The 24,020-nt window shown below is 40.5% G+C and overlaps 3 protein-coding genes and 2 pseudogenes across 5 annotated transcripts; 3 read left to right on the plus strand and 2 right to left on the minus strand.

Moving 5' to 3' along the window:
• The first annotated feature begins 1,619 nt into the window (after window positions 1-1,619).
• On the plus strand, window positions 1,620-7,118 carry LOC148699204 (uncharacterized; annotated as a pseudogene). Its single transcript, XR_015965133.1, has 2 exons — window positions 1,620-2,498; window positions 6,241-7,118. The product of XR_015965133.1 is annotated as an uncharacterized LOC148699204 (transcript).
• A 1,059-nt stretch (window positions 7,119-8,177) lies between these two features.
• Window positions 8,178-10,222, minus strand: LOC137721048 (transcription factor bHLH93). 2 transcript variants are annotated; one of them, XM_068460168.2, is made up of 4 exons: window positions 9,283-10,222; window positions 8,855-9,025; window positions 8,581-8,748; window positions 8,178-8,493 (listed from the first exon to the last, which is right to left on the minus strand). In XM_068460168.2, exons 1-4 carry the CDS (start codon window positions 9,988-9,990, stop codon window positions 8,407-8,409), a joined length of 1,134 nt encoding a protein of 377 aa, XP_068316269.1. In that variant the 5' UTR covers window positions 9,991-10,222; the 3' UTR covers window positions 8,178-8,406. The 2 variants fall into 2 exon arrangements, with proteins under 2 accessions (XP_068316269.1, XP_068316270.1); XM_068460169.2 differs by having other exon boundaries at window positions 8,178-8,460; window positions 9,283-10,090.
• Window positions 10,223-12,025: 1,803 nt separating this feature from the next.
• On the plus strand, window positions 12,026-14,151 carry LOC148699205 (uncharacterized; annotated as a pseudogene).
• Window positions 14,152-14,235: 84 nt separating this feature from the next.
• LOC148699206 (uncharacterized) lies at window positions 14,236-15,606 on the plus strand. Its single transcript, XM_088692362.1, has one exon. It carries the CDS (start codon window positions 14,236-14,238, stop codon window positions 15,604-15,606), a length of 1,371 nt encoding a protein of 456 aa, XP_088548488.1.
• A 5,020-nt stretch (window positions 15,607-20,626) lies between these two features.
• LOC148699207 (uncharacterized) lies at window positions 20,627-21,301 on the minus strand. The gene has a single exon (XM_088685751.1). The coding sequence runs from the start codon at window positions 21,299-21,301 to the stop codon at window positions 20,627-20,629; it is 675 nt and encodes a 224-aa protein (XP_088541877.1).
• Window positions 21,302-24,020: the final 2,719 nt, after the last annotated feature.

A 24,020-nucleotide genomic window follows, 5' to 3' on the forward strand; every position in this document is an offset into this window, starting at 1 on the left:
ACAAAAAAAGATAGCAAAGTCTCTCTCCTCCTATGAGAAATCTCCTATCCTTTTGTGAGAGTATTTCTCATCGCCTCTTGTGAGTAGTCTTTGGTTCCATCGCTCTGCATCGCTGCTGTCCCTAGCTGCTGCTAGGGTCGGTGGCAGTCGCATGCCTCTTCTGTCTCTTCTTCATTTCTTTTCTTTTCTGATAGCTTGCAATTTTCCTCGTCCCTGCCTTTCATTATCTTCTCTTCCCTTTTCTCTTTTGGCCTTTAATCTTACCATTTTGAGCTCTAATTCCCAATCCTCATTTTCCTTCATCCTCCTCAACCCATTCCCTTTCAACATCTCCATCATTCCCTTCCATCATTTCTCGGCCCATTCTTAATTCCATTCGGGTACTATCTCTGTTTTTCGTGATTTGTCACGGATCTATGGGAGGGTGTGTAGAGCTTTGGCTTGGGTGTTTGCACCACCACCCATGTTGTCTCTTGTTGGTCCTTCCCGATGTTCGCCTTTACTGGCGTTGTTGCTCGTGGGTTATGTCTTCCTGCATGCTTCTTTGGTTTCATGGTGGCAGTACTTGAGATGGTCCTTGGAGGATGTGGCAACTTTGTTCTTCACCACTTCTGGAATTCTTGATGGCGTAATCCAAGGTGCTCGTGGGAGGCATCGGATAGTGCGTTTTCTAGTGATGGTGACGACGATTGCAGTTACAGGAATAGTAGTTTTTTTAGGTTTTCTTGTAATGTTGTTTTTTGTGGGTTGGGCTCCAAGGCTTGCCTTGTGGCTTTGTCTTTTGTGTGTTTTTGGCCTTTTCTTTTATTGTAATTAACCTGTGTGTGGGCCTTTATTGTATTTGTCTTCTTTGGTAATGAATTTTACCATTTGACCAAAAAAAAGAAAGATAGCAAAGTCAAAATTTTAGATAATTTGAGGGGTAGTAAAGTAGGCGGTAATTTTTCTCCCACATGTTTTTTTACAAATAAACGGTTAGGATTTAACTAAAGGATATTTGGGACTTGTTTAGAATTGCTTTTAGAATGATTGAAAGCTCTTTTGGTAAAAATATTTTTGAAACTAATCCGTAGTAAAAATTCAATTAGATCATAGAAAAGCACTTTAAAGTACTTTATGCAAAAAGCAAATATTCTAGTACTTCTTCCAACATTGAAATTCAAAATTAATTTCATCAAAACGAGTTCTTACTTAAATCTCAAACATTTGTTGTTGTCAAATCATGCCCGGAAGAGAATGAATTGTGAAGTAGAACTTGGTCGGATCGGTTTAAGGTTTCTTGTTTCCAACCCACTCTTTTTTAATACTTGTCGACTTACCGGATAAGCCCAGTTTATCCGATGAGGAGAGAGTGACCTGGATGGGTAGCGAGAGAGAGAGAGAGAGAGAGAGAGAGAGAGAGAGAAGGAGAACGTGGCCTTGGACTCGATGAAGCGGACATGGACTCGAGCGACGACTGTTGAGTGAATTCGTAATGAGACAATGAGGTTCGGACCAAACATGCCAAACAAGTTAAAGTATTTTTATTTTCATTGAATACTTTATGAAAACGATTTCTATCGACGACTGCCGAACAGGGTAAAGGTTTGAATTTCAAATTCTCTTCCCTCCGAAAAAAAAGTCTCTTTCATGAAAAGAAAGCCCCACCAAGTGTTTGCGAAAATGCCCGTGAGAGCCTTCGTAGTCAAGATAGCATAACAGAGCACAACTGTCCGAAGATCTCCCAGATTTCTTCAACCCCAGAAAACTCAAGAAGTAGAGCTATCCATGGCGATTCTCTGGAAAAGTCAGAGACTTGTTCGCCGGGAAAAGAGCGCTGCGGAGTCTGAAAATCCGAAAACCCCCAAACCCACAGCCAGAAGCAACCGTGTCGTACGTCCTTCGAGTCTCCCACTCAGCTCTAAGAAATCGAGTGAATCCCACCATGGGTTGAGGAGATGTCTGAGATTGAACAATGGGGTTGAGGGGTTTCAGAGTCTTAGACGTTCTTCAAGGATTTTGAACGAGCAGCTCATCCTCGTCCATGAAGGTAAGGGTCCCCCAAAGAAAATCTCGAAGAAATTGGGCGAATTGGAAAATGGGACGGGTAATTGCGGAAATTTCAATTCTGGGTCAAAAAATTGTCGAAGAAAATCTGTCAGGTTGTGTATTGAGCAATCTGTTGTGGATCAATGCACTGATAAGGCAACTGGTTCTCGATCTAAGATGGAAAAAAAAGGTCATTGAAGAAAGATGAGTTCTCAAGCGTTGGAAAAGATGGAGCTCGTATTGATTCATCGAAAAGAGTTATGAAAAAGTGCAAAATGCAAGAGATAGACGGTGGAAATAAAGAAACGACGGTTAGGAGGAAGAGAAAGAGGGAGGAGGAAGGGGGGAAGAGGGAGGAAGAAGGTGTTGGGGTTGTTCAAGGGTGGACAAAGGAACAAGAATTGGTATTGCAGAAAGCTTATTTGATAACGAAGCCAACACCCCTCTTCTGGAAGAAGGTTTCTAAACTGGTGTGTTGCTATTCCTTCTATGATCCTTAAATTCTGAAAATCTTGTTTTCATGTCAAGCTGCTTAGTTTTGTTTCATATTACTAGCTATAAGAAGATTGAATTATGTTATGCCCAATTGTTCGGTTTCTGTAGTTTAATTTAAAGAAGTAACCTTATAGTTTGCTAAAGTGTTTAGTATGATCAAAATTACATTTCCTCGTTGTTTGATGAAAAGGATGTTCCCCTGTATTTGCTAAGTTGGGAAAACTAATGTGATAGCAACATAGAACCACACCACACCACGATGAAGAAATTATCTTCCCCTTTTGATCGTTTTCTTAACGAATGTGATGGAAATGTATACTGTGGACAACATTCAAAACTTACCAATTACAAGGTGAAAGTGGAGTCAGTCCTACATTATCGGGATCAAAGTGGAGTGTGGACATCAGAACTGTAAGATTAAAGTAGAGTCAGTCCTACACTATAGGGGTCAAAAGTAGAATTTAGCCTCTTAATATGAAAATTAAATTGAAAAAGAGTACTAATTTTTTTGTGTGTCTTTGAGTCATTGACAATTACTCCTATGTTTTGTTGATATAATGGGACTGGATGTACACATCTTGTTTTTATTTTTATCTCGGCAAGTCTTTTGTTATCTAATTCAACTAAAAGCCAAAAGAGCGGAGGGAAAGATATTATATTGTCTGAAATTCATGTAGTTCAATTGTGGAACAAAACATCACTCTAACTTTCGAAAGGAGGATTTTTAAGATAGGGGTAGATGATGCATTGCTTTTCCCAATGAGTGACAATGCAGGTAAGTTTGGTTGCATACTGGGAACTGGTCTTAAGCAGTTCTTCTCAAATTCGGTGCGGTTTTGGATATTTTAGATATATAGTTTGGAGCTGATACGGTAGTCCACCTTATAGAACTCAACAGTATTACTAGCCTGAGAAGGTTTTGTTTATGATATTTTATGAAGGCTTATGATTATGCAAGTAGGTGATAGGCCTGGTTGATAGACTAATAGTCCTCTTAATTGTCAGGAAAGATTGTACTGGTGATAGGCTAAAATTGGGCTTACTAAGAACCGAACTTTAGGTATGGCTTTTAAGAATGACTTGGTATGAAGTTTTTTTACCTCAGTTGACCTAAGCACATACCTTGTTGACCCAAGCACTTGGGGTTTTTAATATTTGACTGTAATACAAACATGAGACTCAAGCTAATAGAAGAATGCCTGTGTTCGCTAAGAACCATAACTTCTGTTGGGTAAGGACTAGCCAAGAAGAGGACCCTATTCGATATTCCTTGTTTTGGCACATCATAGCTTTCTTCTCTTGCTTGAGAGTTTGATGACCAAAATTTTCTCGAATGAAAAAACTGATAACAATAATAGCTACAAAGTCTCTAGGCAAAAGGTTATTTTTCAAATGACATAGTACAAGTACAAACCAAGGAGAAATTTTTTAGGTTACTATAATTTTTTAGTACAACCACTTCTCCCTCTCTAGTTAGGGGTATTAAGTTAATGAGTCATACAATGAAGCTCTAACCTCAGGGATAGAGTAATTGAGCATAGACTGAGGCAAGAGACACGGGTCTCGGACAACCAATTTGGGTTCATGCCAGGGCGCTCAACCGTGGAGGCAATCTATCTCTTACGAAGATCGATGGAAAGATATAGAGATATGAAAAAGGATTTGCACATGGTCTTTATAGATTTGGAAAAGGCGTATGATAGGGTCCCAAGAGACATTCTTTGGAGGATTTTAGAGAAGAAAGGAGTACGAGTAGCATATATTCAAGCTATAAAGGATATGTATGATGGAGTAAGGACTGCCGTAAGAACTCACGAACGACAAACCGAAAGCTTCCCCATAACTGTAGGGTTACATCAAGGCTCATCTTGAAGTCCTTACCTTTTTGCATTGGTAATGGATGAGTTAAAGGGACATATTCAAGATGATATTCCTTGGTGTATGCTTTTCGCAGACGATATAGTGTTGATAGATGAAACTCAGGAAGGAGTAAATGCGAAGCTTTACCTTTGGAGAGAAGTGTTGGAATCTAAGGTCTTCGCCTAAGTCGGTCAAAGACAAAGTATATGGAGTGCAAGTTCAGTGCAAACAGAGGCTCAAATGAGTTAGGGGTGAGGATTTGAGATGAGGAAGTGCTAAAGAGCAACTGCTACCTAGGATCTATCTTGCAACAGAACGGAGAGTTGGATGAAGACCTCAACCATAGAATACAAGCTGGATGGATGAAGTGGAAGAGTGCATCCAATGTGTTGTGTGACCGTCGTATGCCACTGAAGCTTAAGGGAAAATTTTATAGGACGGCAATAAGGCCAGCAATGCTTTATGGCACGAAATGTTGGGCGGTGAAGCATCAACACGTACATGAAATGGGTGTAGCGGAGATGAGAGTGCTTCGTTGGATGTGTGGGCACACATTAGGAATGAGGATATCCCAGGTAAAGTAGGAGTAGCCGAAATTGAAGGAAAGATGAGAGAAAATCGGTTACAGTGGTTTGGACATGTGAAACGAAGGCCTATTGATGCTCCAGTTAGAAGATGTGATTACGGGACAAAGGTTCAGGGCCGAAGGGGTAGAGGAAGACCTATGAAGACTTTGGAAGAAACTCTAAGAAAAGACTTAGAGTACTTGGATCTAACGGAAGAAGTGACACAAAACCGAGCGCAATGGCGTTCTAGAAATATAGCCGACCCCACTTAGTGGGAAAAGGCTTTGTTGTTGTTGTTGTGTATAGTTTCTGAGAAATTTGAGAGATGGAGAAAAGTAAAGAGGAGAAAGGTGCATGGAGATATCAAGGTAACAAAGCCTTTCAATAAAATTTATAGACGTCATACATCGAACCAAAAAGACTTGAAAATGCTGAAGACTTATTATTTATTAAAGGCCAGAAAACTCTTTAAAAGCTAAAAGACAAGGTCAATAAGATTCTCTAAGAACCAAATAGAATGACTCTTGGTAACTGTAAGATACGTTTAAATTAGCCCGAATGCTAAAAGGAATTTTAAGTTTCTATGGTTGCCACACTCTTGATAATCATGGGCATTTCTCTTTCAACCAAATATTTCTTATTAATTAACTTCGGCAATGGGTTAGTTTTCGTTGCGGAAAGGATTCTTTTGTAACCAATCTTTTGATGTTGCTTAACATGGTTTTCACCTTATTGGTTCTCCTTAAGTTGTTTTTTCTTTGGCTGTTAAAGCATCATTCTGTTGTTTGAACTTTGAACACTCCATTTAATTTTTCATAACAAAAACCATATTACTTGCAGCAAAGTGTTTAGTAGGAGCAGTAAATTCATAAAATTAAGGATAGCTGTCAGACTGACATTGCGTTCGTTTCCATATGATTCACTTATAAAATCTTAATGTTCTTCTGGTACATGATACAAATATGAGATAGGGATTACATTCAACCTTTAATTTTGCATGGATAACCTTAACAGTTGTTCATGTTCCAAAGTTTGAAAAGCTTTTTAAACTTAACCTTTCGTTACTTACAACCAACTGCATATTTCTCTCCATTATTCTATCCTGAACAGTTACTTGTTTGAATAGTTAGCTGCCAGTGAAGCTTTTAGCCATGAAGCAATGCTTTGTTTGAAAGTTCCTTGAGCATTTAGCGGCCTCATTGCATTGGTTCTTGAGACAGTAACTATGTATCATCGTTCTTTGACATGCATATATCGACGGTAACTTATGTTACCTACAAATTGATCTCAGGTGCCTGGAAAATCTGCACAGGAGTGCTTTGATAGAGTCCACTCGGAGCATAGAACTCCACCTCAAACTCGTACCCGGTTGAAGGCAAACACACTAACAAATTTGTCTCCCTTTGGACAGTTTTCACTCTCTGCAAGTAAACTGCTTAAACCCACTGAGCCAAAGTCTAAAAGGCCAGCTTGCGGTAAACAGAGGAGTCATCTTGCCAAGAAAACTGTCCGAAAGTTGTTACAAAAACATCAGCAAGTGTACCAAGATTACGAGGGAGATCTATTTTCAGTGCTTGAGCCCAGTCTTGGTTCATCTACCGAGAGTCAAGCGAGTGTTATACCTTCTACCCCAAAGAATTTACAGGTAAAAATGGGAATTCTTCAAAACCGTAGTCAAAGATCTTCAGGTCGTAAGAAGCAACTGTCGAGATTTAGTAGCTTATGTGGCAGACCTCTCGTTAGCCCCCCGGTACTGAAGAGGTCCGAAACAAGGTTTGGCATGAGAAATATATTGATCAATTACATACCAGGGAAGCAAAGAGAAAAGCTGCATCTACATGCACACAACAATCCACTTCTGGAATTGATGAAGTGGATGTGGTAAGAACTGCAAAAATTGCCCTGGTTTCTGATGCAAGAGATGCTATCAATAAACTCCAACATCTGCAGGCCAATGTCGCCAGCGACTCTTCTGATTTCGACGATGATAGCATTGTAAGTGATGATGAGGAAGGTGAAGATGATACTTAGAAGTGCAACTCTTCTCTTTTCCTTAAAAATGTACCATATGAACAGAGATGTAGCATTATTTTTCTGCAATTGCTGACTTCAGAACCTGTACTGTTGTAGTCTATCATCCATATTTGGAAAGTTAGAAATTCTGTGAAATATTTTCCTTTTTTTTTTCTTTCTAATCATAATCCAAGTTCTTGGATGATTTCATTATTTGTTTCATATCCTCGTGCAATTCGTTTAAAATTCATATCCAAGTTCTGTAAATTTTGAAGTTCTGCTATGCATTTAAAATTCGAGAATGATGACAATAGTTACAGGTATTTAGCACAATTACCATCTTATTGCCAGGTATAATTCATGCGACTCTGTATTTATACTAGGAGTCCATATCTGGTCGTTAGACGGAGATTGTACTAAATACTTGTAAGTAGCATCTAATTTTTAGTTTAGCTAACACATATAACAGAATGGAAGACAGTGAAGGTTGAGATATGTCGGCTAATATTTGACTAACTTGAGCCTATCAATCTGATTTTGTGTATTTTTGCGTCAATTTGGGCTTCAATTCTGCTAATCTTTGTCATTCTAAGAAGGTTTGCCCATGTATGATAGTGAAATTTCAACCTGTGAATCTAAATTGCACGTTCAAAACAAAAATTGTTGAGAAAACATTGTCCTTATCATGACACTCATACCGTCGAAACGAACCCTGGTTAGTTTGATTGGAAGTAAGGGATTGCGTCCGATTAAGGCAATCGAAGGGATGTGAAGCAGATCCCGGCATACAAAAATCCAAGCAAATGATCCGAATCCGAATCCTTTGTTAATCTGTTCAACATGTACCATCCTCATTTCGTCACAACATTATGTCTAGCGAAAGAAAAAAAACCAAATGTTTGGGCCTTAAGCCTTGGACATGATGGGAAAAGAATATTTGATGACATCCTGTGAGCAAGATATGTTTTTTGTGTGTTGGTGAATGGAATTCTTAAGGTTGCTGTGGCTTCTGTGTAGTTTTATCATTGCTGGCGCTTTAGATATTCTTCGCATATTCTTTGGTCAAGAAGACAAGATTTGTTCACATGTACCTTAATTAGCGAAAGTTTTACTATGCTATGATGTATGACAAACATGATGAATGGAGCGTTACATGTGCGGCCAATGATACAGCGGTCAAAAGATCCAACCACCACAGATGTCACACTGATGCAATATGAGAAAATCCCCTAAATTGAAAGATATATACATCAAATTGAGTAGATAATACAGAATAGGCTGCAAGATGGATCATTTGATAAATGCATAATTATTGGAAAATAGACAAATATTATTTGGAAAATCTCATGGAGTCATGTCAGAATCCATCTCCCTCCTAAGTCCTAGATCCACAACTTAATTCTAAGCAACCCCTTTTTCCTTTTGCAATTTGCATCCCTTGTTCCTACAAACATCTTCCTCCATATCCTGCATTTCTGAACAATGCTTGCTTTATATCCTGAGGACTTAACAAATTTATCTGCTCAGCTCCCTAAATATCATTAGAAACACTTGATTAATTATTAAAAACCAAAGATTAGTGGATTTTAATTGTAAAAAAATAAAGTTACGGACAAACCTCAGAACATGAAGCTTGCATTGAAAAATCATTGAAGCAACTTATAACACACTGTTTAATCTCAAGCCCTAATGCTTCTATAGTGTTCACTGTTGACAGCAGCAATCCTGGCTTGGCTGCACAGCATATGTCTATCCTGGTATCGCCATCTCTCATCTCCACATCAAACTGTATATCCAATGAGGCAAAAGTTAGAGAGGGAGAGGGAAGAGAGAGAGAGAGAGAGAGAGAGAGAGAGAGAGAGAGAGAGAGAGATTGAAGTAATTGATTTTACCTTTGGGGAATTTCTGACTTGTACCTCACTTGAGTTTAGGTCCTTGGAGGTGCCCATTAAGCTGATTTGATTGGTACCCTCTTCAGTTCCTTCTTCTTGCAACTTATTGATCCTTTCCAAAAGCTCTTTCATATAATCTATTGTGTCTCCAAGTATAGATGTTCTGTCCATCTGCCATTTTTCACATTTATTAACCCTTCAATTAATCTTTACCAAATAGTAATTCACACAAATTGTCAAAACTTGTAGGGAAAATTTGCGCAGCATCAGAAGCAGATAAAAAGTAAAGTTTAGTTAGTGATTTTCACGCTCTCCATCTTTCAGAAAGTTAACATGATTGAAACAACAAAAACAATGAAATGCCACCATTTTAAAACATAAAAATAAAAAGAAGATTGAAACTTGGACAAATGGAAAAGTTGGATCACCTTGCTAATCTTTGGGACAATTGATCTGAGCATGGAAAGGCGGTCATTCAAGCGCTTCCTTCTTCTTCTCTCTGCCATAAGATTCTTTGAAGGCTGCCCTTCTAACTTCTTAGACTTACTGCTTCTCTTTTCACCACACAATCCCATGGTAAAAGCTGAAGGAATAATGTGATGATCTGCTGCTTGCTGGTCCATCTCAACTTTGCAAGTACTGAGATTATCATTGTTCTTGCTTTCTTCCAACTCCAAGCAGCTGCTGTGGTTTTCACTCCCAAGAAAATTACCAAACTCTTCATCTTCCACCATTGGAGGGTAATCTTGATGATCTGGTGGTGGAAATGGAGGAGGGGTAGTAGTGCCATTGATCTCTGGGACTGCACAGAGCCCATCAACGACAAAAGGGTAGGAGGAGGAGGAGGCAGTAGTGGTGGTGGTGAAGGGGCATTCTTCAAAGCTTGATTGTGTGGAGAATCCGACAAATTGAGGATTAAGTGAGGAAACCAGAACTGGGTTCTCTTCAAAAGAATCTAAACTCCATCCATTGATGGGAAATAACTCATTCAATCCAGAGTTGAAGCTGCTCCAACTGTCTCTTCTTGGAGCGAGTAGCAGTTCCTCTAAGAAACCATGTTCGCTAAGCTCCATCTCTCTCTCCACACTGCTCAAGGAATAGTTACTAGGAAATCTAGAGAAGAGGCTTAAGAACATGAACTAGTTGCACTTAAAAGTTGAAAGTATACACACACGCACACACACACACATATAGATATATACACACAACGTTGGCAATTTTTTGCACTTAATTAAATGTCTCCAACGATTTTGAATTAGGTAATATTTTATTAGGTGTAATAGACAAATAAACGAAATATTTGAATTGATATAAAGTGAATTTCATAATTAATTTCTCTTAAAATAAAAATCCCTTTAAATTGGATATGTGTGTCTATATATATATGTGTGTATATATATACACTCATTTCACATCAAAGAGAGATTGTCATGGGTCGAACTTGCCACTACCGTGACGTTGTGGACTACTACTAACACCAAGCTACATATGTCTTTTAAAAATAATGTTATTGTGAAACAGACTTATAAAATTATGTATAAATCTTCTACACATGACATTTTATTGATAACTTCAGATGATAACAAGTTACACGTAAACTTTACACACCAGAATGCATTATAAAAATATAATGCATTACATAGAGCTAAAGCTATAGCCCTAAAGATTGAAATGGAATCTGCTTTTTCCTCTCTTCATTCTCTTTCTCTCTCTCCTACTCAAATCTCAAGGTGAATTTATGTCCTTTTCATCAAATTAATAATCAGACAAATTTATAATTTAAAAATTCAAAAGTTTGGCCCACAAATCTGTCTGATCCGAAAAAGGATGCATTAGCATCAGATTGTCAGGCGTTTATTTTTCTATAAGTTCTCAATAGGACTGGATGTACATGCAGATACGCGTAACTTGTCATGGATAAATACGCATAATTGTCCCTAATTGAAATTAACAATTTAATTTGTCTATTTGTTCAATTTGTTCTATGTGATTAGTGCAAGTAACCTAATTAACTATCTATCATGTCCTGGCTTAAGGAATAATCAAGGAAACAGGAAACAAGGTTTGCATGCGCACGCGTCTTGCGAAAATAAATATAGGGGGTGTGATATCTACATATTCCTTTTTTATTTATCACACACTATTTTAATTTTCAGCCATCGAATCGGATGAATTGACGAAGATCAACAGATAAAAATTAACAAGGATGTGTAAAAAGTAAAAAGTGATATGTGGATAGCACACCCCATAATAAGTTCTTAGCCCCCTCGTGTTCCCTTACCCTTTTCTCTCTACTTCTCGCATTTTTTATTTTATCTTTCTTTCTCTATAAAAAAAAATAACATAAAATGTTGACATGATTTAATTATGATCGTTCAAATAAGAAGTGAATAAAGTGAAGGAAAAAAAGAGGGGAGCTAATTTCACTTTAATATTTTAACGTTTGTTGGCTCTTTTGGTATGATTGGATTGGATACAACAAAGAAAATGTTTTTTATTTTTTATTTTTTAATTTTTTTTTTCACAGAGAGAAAGACTTGGCTCTTTAAGGATTAAGGAGGAACTCCATTATAAAAGATCTTGTTTGTACCATACTTGACCAATCTCGAAACTACTAAGCACCGGTCAACAACATACTGTCAAGGACTCATAAGACTTTTCCTCCAACCAGGAGGCCAATCACAACACGACACATGTCTGTATCAGAGGCCAATCACAGCGCAACACGTGTCGATGTCAGAACAAAGCTAGAAACTCTCTTCTATAAAAGGGGATCATTCTCCCACAATAATCCCTAATGTCATTTGTACTAAACTATTCACTAGAACTCACTAAAAGAGAGCTTGAACCTATGTATTTGTGTAAACCCTTCACAACTAATGAGAACTCCTCTACCCTGTGGACGTAGCCAATCTGGGTGAACCACGTACATCTTGTGTTGTTTGCTTCCCTATCTCTATTCATTTACATACTTATCCACACTAATGACCATAGCAACGTAGCGAAGGTCACAAACTTGACACTTTCTATTGTACCAAAGTCCTTGCCGATTTTGTGCATCAACATTTGGTGCTGTCTGTGGGAATCGTACTTATTCCTACTTTCTCCAGCTTTGTCAAGCTGGTTTCCACCATTCGCACACTTTCTTTCGACCAGGCACCCTTCTCCAACATGGGGAGTGAAGGGAGCCACAACACGCAGAATGACGCCCCCTTCGCACTTAGTGCAAAGCAACGAAAGAAGGAACGAAAGAGGTTTGCTCTTCAGGCTAAAGTCGATGAGCTAGAGGCTCAGAACAACAAGATAGTGATAAAGAATAAGATCCTCCAGGAGCAGTATGAGAAACTCTTCGGAATGCTCCAAGAAGCTAGGCATACTTAAACACATGAACTCATCGCCCCCGGGGAAGTCAACCACCACCTGGGTGCCCCCTAACACGGGGGATCACCTGCCTTCAACATGGATATCCCTAATGGGGAGCGAGTTACTCATCAAGGTGTTGATCAATATGAGACATCTCTCGACCCAGCTGCTTTGACCCGAAGCAGGAGATGTGGAGGAAGGCACCTTCTTGCAGAAGGAGTAGAAGGATCAAAAACCGTTTATCGCGACTGTCGGGACTTCCTGAGGCAACGTCGAGAGAACCCCATCCATATAAGCTCGAAGGTCAATGATCCAAGGGTTTCTAAAAGGTTCGGTCCTCTCCCATGCCCTAAGCCAATTGCCAATCTAGGGAATAAGTGACATGTCCTAGAGGAATATGAAGTTACAGGGGACTCGGGGGTGTTTCGACAGGCTCGCCCTGGAAGTAAGTACGGTGAGTCCAAAGAAAAATCCCATGCCCTTGACCAAGCTTTCCTACTTCCAATAGGAGATGGAGACTTACGGAAGAAGGATCCAGCAGTACCTGACTCCATTCAGGACCCCATTGTCTTACAACTCCTTGAGGAAGTAAACAAGTTGAAGGCCAAACGTCAGACTGAAATACCTGACTGGAACCAACCTAGGCCTAGCCCTTTTACAAGGAGGATCCTCGACACCCCCTCTAAGCAAAGACAAAGCAGAAGCTTGGCTTACAACTCTACAATGGAAGGGAGGACCCGATTGAACACCTAAACCTCTTTGAGTCTACCATGGCATACCGGATGCACACTGACGAAGAACGATGTCTTCTCTTCCCCTCTACCCTCTTTGGCGGAGCTCTGAATTGGTATTGCCGTTTTCCACCTGAGACAGTAGACTCATTTGAGGAACTGAGGAAACTATTTGTCTCTCAACACATCTTCCAGACAGATCGCTTGCATTCCGCAGATGACTTGTACACTATTCGCCAGAAGCCGGATGAGTCACTACGAAAGTATGTCGGTCGCTTCAACCATGAGTATTCTCACTGCGCTGAGGCAGATGACAAGACCGCCCTTAAAGCCTTAACGGCAGGCCCACGTGATTGTTTTTTCAAGTACATGATCAATGCTAACACTTGGAAGACTTACTCTGAGGTAATATCACATGCTTATAACCATGCCTCTGCCAAGGCAATGACATATCAAGGGAAACTCCCTACAGCCATCCCTTATCAGCAAATGGGGAGTGGAAGCCAAATCCAACCGAATGAGAAAACCTCAACCTTCCAAACAGCAGCGATGCTTCCCCCTGCCCTACCTAATACCTTGCCAAGTCAACAGGCGTATCATTCTCAGGGTAAGAGGAAAGACTTCCATCCTCACCAGTCCCATTTTAATAAGAAGAGTAAGGGGCACCATCGCGATAACCAAAGGTATCACCACGATAATACCCGCCCCTAGGCAGTCAATGCAGTGGGCCAAACACGTGTCAAGAATGGTCCTACCCCGAGGTATGAGACATACACACCTTTGAACGCCACATGCACGACTATTTACCCCAGTATAGCTCACTTGATACCAAAGCTAAGGCCGAGGGAGCCAGATTTCAAGTCCACAAAGAACATAGGCATGTTTTGTGGTTACCACGAGTATAATGGCCATGACGGCGAGAAATGTATCACTCTCCGTGATCATATTGAAGCTTTGGCACGTGAAGGAAAAATTGACCAGTTCTTCCTTCACCCTCCAAAGGATAACTGCAACCAATGCCAAGTGAATGTGATATATTCCATAAGCGGTGGCACACCCATATCTGAATCTTCCAACAGGGCCATGAAAAACAATGAACGAACGTTGAGGCCTGGCCACCAAGTGTTTCACGTGGAAGACATCAAGAGAGGCAAGTATCAAAAGCCTAACTGGGATCCAATATGTTTCTACCTTGAGGAATAAAGAGGTATCATTTATCCTCACAACGACCCATTGATTATGGAGGCTCACATAGCCAACTTTGATGTACGACAAATCCTGGTAGACATGGGGGCGTCGGTCAATATCATGTTTGCTGAAGCTTTCAAAACACTTAATGTAGCTGAACACTTGCTCGATAACTCGGTTTCTCATTTGATAAGCTTCTTTGGTGATGTCGTGCAACCTTTAGGGAGCGTACATTTACCCTTCACCATCGGTACAGGCCCGTACACGTCCACCATCACCATTAACTTCTTGGTAGTTGACTGCCCAACGGCATACAATGTCATCTTTGGGCGCACAGGCATTAATGATCTCAAGGCCATGGTATCCACACATATGTTGTTGATGAAATTTCCAACCCCGTATGGCAATGGTTACATCAGAGGAGATCAGCTTAGTGCACGATCATGTTATAACACTTCAGTCAAGCAACAACACTTGCATGTACCCAAAGAAACATTTTCTATACATGACCAAGTTATAAAGACCAGCTCGAACAAAGCGAACATGGATCTTCACAGTGGTATCAGTCAACTCGACGATCTTCGAGATGACTCTTTCACCCAGCAAGCACAACTTGCTGAAGAGTTGGAGAAGGTCTCTATCTCAAAAGATTATCTAGACCACATAGTGAAGATTGGCACCACTCTGTCACCACCCATTCGGTTGACGTTGACCTCTTTTTTGCAAGAGAACACTGAAGTCTTCGCCTGGTCATACGAAGACATGCCAGGCATTTCTCCCGATATCATTTGTCATCGCTTGAGTATTGATCCCAAGACCAAGCCAGTGAGACAGAAGCAAAGATCTTATGATGCTGAACGATACGAGGCAATGAAGGCAGAAGTTGAAAAACTCAAAAGCATAGGCTTCATCCGTGAAGTCAATTATCCAACATGGGTAGTAAATGTGGTCATTGTTAAGAAAAATCCGACCAAGGAAAGTCTTTTGCTTCAAAAGATCTTGTGGAGAATGTGTGTCAACTACACCGACTTAAACAAAGGATGCCCAAATGATAGCTTTCCCCTTCTTCTCATTGATAGACTTATAGACTCTACAGCAGGGTATGAACTCTTGAGCTTCATGGATGCTTACTCAAGGTACAACCAAATCCTCATGAACCCTTCGGACCAAGAACACACGCCTTTCACCACTGATAGAGGACTATATTGCTATAAAGTTATGCCATTCGGCCTAAAGAATGCAGGGGCGACTTATCAAAGATTAGTCAATTCAATGTTCGCTGAACAGATTGGGAAAAACATGGAAGTTTATGTTGATGATATGTTAGTCAAAAGCAAACATGCTGATCAACATATCTCCAACTTGTTTGAAACATTCTTCATCCTGAAGAAGTATCGAATGAGGTTGAACCCCAACAAATGCGCTTTCGGTGTGGGCTCTGGAAAATTCTTGGGCTTCATGATTAGCTAATGAGGCATTGAAGCTAACCCTAAGAAGATGAAAGCAATCATGGACATGAAAGAACCCGTAACCTTAAAAAACATCTAGAGCTTAACTGGCAAGGTGGCAACCTTGACCAGGTTCATCTCTAAGGCTACAGACAAATGCGCTCCTTTTTTCAAAGTACTTAAGGGAAGTAAGAAGTACATTACATGGACCGATGAATATGCCGAAACATTTAAGAATCTCAAGGATTACATGAGTAAAGCCCCTCTGCTTTCCAAACCTGAAGTTGACGACACCCTAATTATCTATCTATCTGTCTCAGCTTCAGTAGTTAGTTCTGTCCTCATTCGTAGAGATGGTAGTATCGAATGACCTGTCTACTACGCTAGCAAGGCTCTACAAGATGTGGAGACACGATACTCCAACATTGAGAAATTAGCTCTAGCATTAGTCATGTCTGCTCGGAAACTTCGCCCTTACTTCTAAGCACATTCCGTCATCGTGCTTACCAATCACCTCCTTCGACAAATACTTCAGAGTCCTGATACTTCGGGGCGACTGATCAAATAGGCCATAGCACTGGGAAAGTTTGACATCTCCTACCACCCAAAGCCAACTGAAAAGGGCCAAGCAGTTGCAGATTTCATCGCCGAATTCACTTATCCCGTTGACATTTCTCCTACACCTGAGGCAGCGGCTTTATCACCCTTGGAAACTCGGAAGGAAGAACCAACACTCCCAATATGGACTCTATATGTTGATGGCTCATCCAACCAACAGGGCTGTGGAGCAAGACTAGTCCTGACTACCCCCAACAAAGTGGCAATGGAGTATGCTCTTCGCTTCAAATTCAATGCGTCAAACAATGAGGCCGAATATGAGGCCTTTTTAGCAGGCTTACGTTTGGCCAAACACCTTGGAGTTAAACAAATAATATCTTCAGTGACTCCCAATTGGTGGTTAACCAAGTCACGAACAACTTTGACGCTAAGGATAACTCCATAACAGCGTATCTTGCGCAAACGCAGCTTTTGCTCAAGCACTTCCCCTACCAGATCATCCAAGTCCCTCGAGCGGCAAACAGTCATGTAGACGCTTTGGCTCGCCTTACCTGAGCAGTGGAAGACAAGATTAGGAGAAAAATTCATGTCGAATTGTTGGCAACACTAAGCACTATGGTCACAGAAGTGTGCAACTTACAACAGGGGGATAGCTGGATCACCCCAATTTATAAATTCCTTGTTCATGGCACCCTCCCAAATGATAAAGTCCAAGTTAAATAGATTCGATACAAGTCTACCCGCTACCTGATCATTAATGACCAACTCTACAAGTGAGGTTTTAACCTACCATACTTACGGTGACTCATACCTGCGGAAGCGAAAATTGTCCTTCGAGAAATACATGAAGGAGTCTGCGGAGATCATGCTGGATCTCGATCCCTAGCACACAAGGCTTTTCACCAAGGATATTATTGGCCAACACTCCACCAAGATGTTATCAGAATATCCCGCTCATGTGATAAGTGTCAACGTTACGCAACTAGTCATCACTCCCCTCCCGAGCCACTTACTCCTATGATCAGCCCTTGGCCTTTCGCCCAATGGGGACTTGATTTGATCGGCCCAATGCCTGTAGGAAAGGGCAAAGTCCGTTATGCAATCGTTGCAGTTGACTACTTCACAAAGTGGGCCGAAGTAGAACCCTTGGCAACCATTACTGAGGTAAAAATAGAAGACTTCGTATGGAAGAACATCCTTTGCAGATTTGGCATTCCTAATGCGATAGTCACGGACAATGGGCGACAATTCGACAATAAGAAGTTCAGGATGTTCTGTTCTAAGTTTAACATCAACTTATGTTTTGCCTTCTCAGCTCATCCCCAATCTAACGGACAAGTTGAGGCCATCAACAAAATAATCCAGCGCACTTTGAAAACCAGCTTGGACAAGGCTAAAGGTTGTTGGCCAGAATTTGTAACCCAAGTTCTTTGGTCATACTGCATTTCATATCGGACTTCAATAGGAGAAACTCCATTCTCACTTGCCTTTGGTACAGAGGTTGTTGTCCCAGTTGAGCTTGAGCAAGCAACGTTCCGAGTCCAGAACTACATGCAAAGTGAAAAGGACAAACAACTCATCCTCAACTTGGATTTAGTCGAGGAACATAGAAACCAGGCTCACTTGAGGAATGTCGCCTACAAGCAGCGCATCTCCAACTACTATGACTCAAGAGTCAAACCTCGCTCTTTCAAAGTGGGGGACTGGGTATTGAAGAAAAGACTACTCTGTGACAGAGTCTTGAGTGAAGGCACGTTTAGCCCAAATTGGGATGAACCGTTTGAAGTTATTGGCATCAGTCGCCCTGGTTCTTACAAGCTTAAGAGCTCCGATGGCAAGACCCTTGGCCATCCATAGAACGCTGATCACTTGAAGTACTATTACAAGTAGACTCACACTGTACAAGTGTTGAGCTACGGCCATTCGGTATCCTATGTAATGAAGGCCATTTGGCATCAATTCAATAAAAAGGTGATTTAGACAACTTGGTCCTAACTCCCTTACATCCCTATCACTGAAACGCTCATGTTTTAAGCTTCAACACGAATGCTTACAACATGAAATAAAGTCTAAGTATATGTCAACATGACTTATATCCAAACAAGGGATCCCTTCATGCATAGCAAAACATTCATAAGCATCACTTATGTCAATCAACATAAACATCATACATTCCAACACATACATACATAAACATCATACATTCCAACACATCCATACATAAGCCAACTGTGCTTCGAACGGGTTCAACATACTTTGTGTCATTTGGCACTTGCTACAATGTGCCTCGACACCTTGCCCTTATTTTCACCAACCAAGTGATGAAATGTGAAGAAAGAACTCATCTTCATGCCACCAATGAGGTGATGAAATGTACAACCTGTACTCTCCTTCATGCCCCTAACTAGGTGATAAAATGTACAACCTGTACTCTAATATCATTTGGTAACTTGCCACTCGTGCCACCAACCAAGTGAAGAAGGAACTCATCTTCGTGCCACCAACCAGGTGATGAAATATGATGAAAGGTGATAAAGGAACTCATATTCGTACCACTAACCAAGTGATGAAAGCAACTTACCATTCATTCCACCAACCAGAAGACGAGTGATATAACTTGTACATGTGAACTCCTAGCATTCACAAATAATAAAAAACCCTCAAGCTTTACAACTCAACTAGGGGAGCACTTATGCCTAACAAGAGTTATAGTCACCAACAAAGTCTTATTGCAAGCCAACAACGGCTTCAGTGCATGGTATACGAAGATCAAGCACTTCAGCCCTCTTACATCTGCTTCAGACATTTCTCCTCTGTAACAATACAAACACTACAACTTGTAGAAAGCTTCACACACTCTTGATCAAGACTGTTCGAAGCAAATTCAATTTATATGGTTCATCCAAACCTTCGACTACTACAACGTGTGGCTTACATCACAATCTCTTGCTCAACAGTGTGGAAGCAAAATTTATATATGTTGTCTCTCCCACATTTTCAAATTTCTAATTTTCCCAAAAAAAAAAAAAAAAAAAAAAAAAAGAAAAAGAAAAAGAAAAAGAAAAAGAAATTGGGAAATTCAACAACTTCAACAAATGGAGAACAACTCTCAAAAAGCTTCACACACTCTTAATCAAGATAGTGTGAATCAAAATCAATTCATGGTGCCCAACAAAGCTTCAACCTTAAAGCTTCACCTACAAAGTTTCAACATCAAAGCTTCACCACAAGAGCTTCAACAAATGGAGGGCAACAACAAATGTCAAAAGCCTCACACACTCTTGATCAAGATAGTGTGAAGCAAAATCAATTTATGGTGCCAACAAAAGCTTCAACAAGTGAAGGGCAACAACAATTCTCAAAAGCTTCACACATTCTTGATCAAGATAGTGTGAAGCAAAACCAACTTATGGTGCCAACAAAAGCTTCAACAAGTGAAGAGGCAACAACAAATGTCAAAAGCCTCACACACTCTTGATCAAGATAATGTGAAGCAAAACCAACTTATAGTGCCAACAAAAGCTTCAACAAAGGAAAGGCAACAACAAATCTCAAAAGCTTCACACACTCTTGATCAAGATAGTGTGAAGCAAAATCAATTTATGGTGACTAACACAAAAGCTTCACCTACAAAGCTTCAATACAAAAGTTTCACCTACAAAGGTTCAACTCTCAACTACAAAGCTTTAACATCAAACAAAGCTTCAACATCAAACAAAGTTTCATCAACGGAGAGCAACTACAATCCTCAAAAGCTTCACACACTCTTGATCAAGATAGTGTGAAGCAAAATCAATTTATGGTGCCCAACAAAGCTTCAACACAAAAACTTTACTTACAAAGCTTCAACACAAAAGCTTCACCTACGAAGTTTCAATACAAAAGCTTCACCTACAAAGCTTCAACACCAAAACTTCACCTACAAAACTTCAACATCAAAGCTTCACCCAAAAAAAAAAAAAAAAAAAAAAAAAAAAAAAAAAAAAGAAGAAAGAAAGAAAGAAAGAAATGAGCCTAGGCCTCCCTTTCTTTGGGCCTAACAACTTTTATACCAAATATATATGAAGGAGGAGTTTTGGGCAACCACTTAGAAAGGAAAATGGTGAAGTTTTGTTTGGAAAATTGCCTACTAGCAAGACACCTCCCTCGATCGGAGACTTGGGGGACTCCTACCATATACCACTACACCTTGGTACTCAGAAATTTCGTGACTACTCAGTGCCTTAGATTTTTCAAGTCCCCAACCGAGAAGTTTTCCTCACTCAAGAAATTAAGGGAGCATTACTTCAACCTATAGGGTTTACCACGAAGTTTCAACATGCAAACTTCAACAAAATAAAAAAAATTCAAAGAACTTAATGGAGGATACCTTAGTGTATTTAACACAACACGTTGAATGAAGTAAAGCTTATTTATTGATATCTTCGATAAATTACAAATACGTGCATACACATGAATCAAAACAAACAAACAGGAGGGCGCATTCACAAAGGCTGCTCAGGAGAAGTCTTAACACTCAGCAAAGCCCCAGAAATAGGAGGCACCGGAGGGTGATTATTTGGAGCCTCAATACTGGGCAGAACCCCAGAAAGAGAAGACACCAGAGGTTGATCATTTGGAGCTTCAGTATGTGGTACAACCCCAGAGGACGAAGGCAATAAATGCCTTTCGAACAAACTCACAAACCTCTGATGATCATTTAAAATCTGATCCTCGGATTCCTGTAACTGGTCAAGCTTTCTCTTCATGGTTGTAGCATAGCTATGTGTAAGCATGTGCAACTGTCTATTCTCGTACTTAAGCCCTCTGATCTCCTGTTTGAGACTTATCACTTCAGCCGCCAACGATTCAACTTGGCGAGTTCGAGCAAATAGGCGTTGGGCCATATTAGACACAAAACCTGCACATTGAACATTGAAAGCCAGAGAATCCTTAATAGCCAACTCATCGGATCGTTTGGAAAGTAGTCTGTTGTCTTTGGGAGTAAGAAGATTCTTGGCTACCACCGCAGCGGTCATATCATTCATCATCATAGAATCCCTAATAGTAAGGGGACCAGTATGAGATAAGAAGGATGAGTGCCATATGTTATCTTGAGGAGACATGGCTACCTCTTCTACAACATTCAAGTCCAAACGACGGTCGGACGGGACATACATTCTCAGAAAAGATGAAGAAAAATGAGGTACAGTAAGTCTCAGAAGTACGAAAATAAGGGAAAAATTCCTACAAGCAATAACTTTCAGAACAGACTCCTTGAACTTAATTGGTGCTCCTATAAAAGAAAGAGCCAGATCTTCAATAGGGCTGCTTGTTCAAAAATCGAAGAGGCACCACTCTCCAAATTTCGAGAAGCGGATTTCCTGAGTTAAAATTTATTAGCAATCTTCACACGCGACATCAGTTCCTCGGATACTAAGGACAACTTTGCCAAAGAACTCTGACAAAGTTAAGACAGGTAAATGTTGAAGGCCCAGTTACCCTACTATTACCCATAAGGATAAAGGAACAGCAATACTGCTTGATTATTGGAAAATCCTTATGTATGTCAACCTCTATGCTCCGTGGCAAAGCAGACTTGCAAAAATGCCCAACCTTTCTTCACATCTGAGAAAACACTCCCAACAAGATTGCTTGCCCAGAAATCGAAGAGGCACCGATCTCCAAATCTCGAGAACTATATCCCCAACAAGATTGCCTGCTCAGAAATCGAAGAGGCACCGTTCCCCGAACTTCGAGAAGTCGGATTTCATTGGATAAAATTTGTCCACAATCCTCACACGCAACATCAGCTTTCTGGATACCACAGACCACTTTTTCAAAGTGCTCTGACAAAGTTAAAACACGTGAACCTTGCAGCGACCACTACATTGCTTTGACCGAGAAGGGTAAAGGAACAGCAGTACCACTTGCTGTTGGGACAACTCCTATATATGTCGACCTCCATCCTCCACAACCAGGCAGACTTGCCAAATAAAAAAAAATGCTCAACCCTTCCTTACATCCGAAATGGCACTCCCAATCTAGCCTATTGAAATACTCCGTTTTCTTCTCATTCGATAATACCCATGCTAACCAGCCACATCAGAGCAAGAATATCTCATAGCATCAGGGTTAAAAGCAAGAGTATCCCATATCATGCTTTTTCCCAGTCTTTTCCTTTGCCCTTACTCTTACCTGCAGGACAAGGAGAAAGAATGCAATCAATCGGAACTTGAAATCAAACTTCCGATCTAGAATTGATTACCCGGAACCTTTGCCTGGTCGCTTGCCTAGCATTGCTCTCGAGTACTCATCCCCAACTGTTGTCAAGGTCATGAATCCCTTTGGCAAATACCTCAGAACAGTTGGGACGATATTTGCTCTTTACACTGAAGCTACCAAGCATGGATGAGTCACTGAAAAGTAGTGCTCTGAAGGACCATTTAAATACAAAGGTTGCGCACCATTTCTGTTATACAAAAGATTGAAACAGAAGGTTCAACAGCGAGCTAGAACATATCACTACAGTACGACGCCCTTCTTGTGGAACCGCACAATCCAGACGGAAGAGTCTAAGTCAAATCCAAGCTCGGCATCATTGCTCTAATTGAAGAGATCGAGAAACCTCAACAGCTTTTTGCTAGCACTGTCGTCGAAGAAGAAAGCTTCGCCATACCACATCTACTACTTTGTCAAACAGCAAAAGTATCCCATATCATCAGGATCGAACATACTCCAGGTTTGACAGACTTGTTTTGACCCTCAAATTCTGGAGTCGGCTCGCTCATTTGGAGGAAACCAGAAAACCCTCCAGCCCAGTTCAAGAATACACCTGTGGAAAGTCAAGTACAACAAAGCATGTGCCGATTCGTCCGTCTTCTCAAAAACCAAGAGTACCTCATATCATCTCTTCTCCCTGTTTCTTCTCTTTATTCTTATTGATGAATGAGAGACAGAGAGAATAAGTACAATTAGCCGGAACCCAAGATCAACTTACCGATCTGAGACTAATTGCTTGGAACCCTGATTGCTTACCTTGTTTGTCACCTCATTCGGCAGATCTCCTCGCTTAGAGACTTGGGGGACTCCTACTATATGGTTTGTATTGCACTTGACCAAACCCGAAACTACAAGTAAGCTTCAAATGAAAATGATACATTACCTTGTGCGTCAACGCCAACTAAAGATACCATTCCTGGATGAAGGAAAAGTACTTCCAAGAGAAGATGCCACATCTACTTACAGGACAGAGAAAGCAAGTGAAGGCGACACGACACTTCGGTACTTGGAAGTTTCGTGATTACTTAATGGCTTAGATCTTGTAAGTCCCCAACCGAAGAGCTTCCCTCACTCGGGAACTTAGGGGAGCACTGTTTGTACCATACTTGACCAATCTCGAAACTACTAAGCACCGGTCAACAACATACCATCAAGGACCCACAAGACTTTTCCTACAACCAGGAGGCCAATCACAACACGGCACATGTCGGTATCGGAGGCCAATCACAGCGCAACACTTGTCGATGTCAGAACAAAGCTAGAAACTTTCTTCTATAAAAGGGGATCATTCTCCCACAATAATCCCTAATGTCATTTGTACTAAACTATTCACTAGAACTCACTAAAAGAGAGCTTGAACCTATGTATTTGTGTAAACCCCTCACAACTAATGAGAACTCCTCTATCCCGTGGACGTAGCCAATCTGGGTGAACCACGTACATCTTGTATTGTTTGCTTTCCTATCTCTATTCATTTACATACTTATCCACACTAATGACCAGAGCAACCTAGCGAAGGTCACAAACTTGACACTTTCTGTTGTACCGAAGTCCTCGCCGATTTTGTGCATCAACAGATCTCGTGATTTATTTACAGAATTTTGTGTCCATGATCAT

Source organism: Pyrus communis, chromosome 1, assembly GCF_041283825.1.
Source record: "Pyrus communis isolate YQ-2024b chromosome 1, ASM4128382v1, whole genome shotgun sequence".
NCBI classification, from domain to species: Eukaryota; Viridiplantae; Streptophyta; class Magnoliopsida; order Rosales; family Rosaceae; genus Pyrus; species Pyrus communis.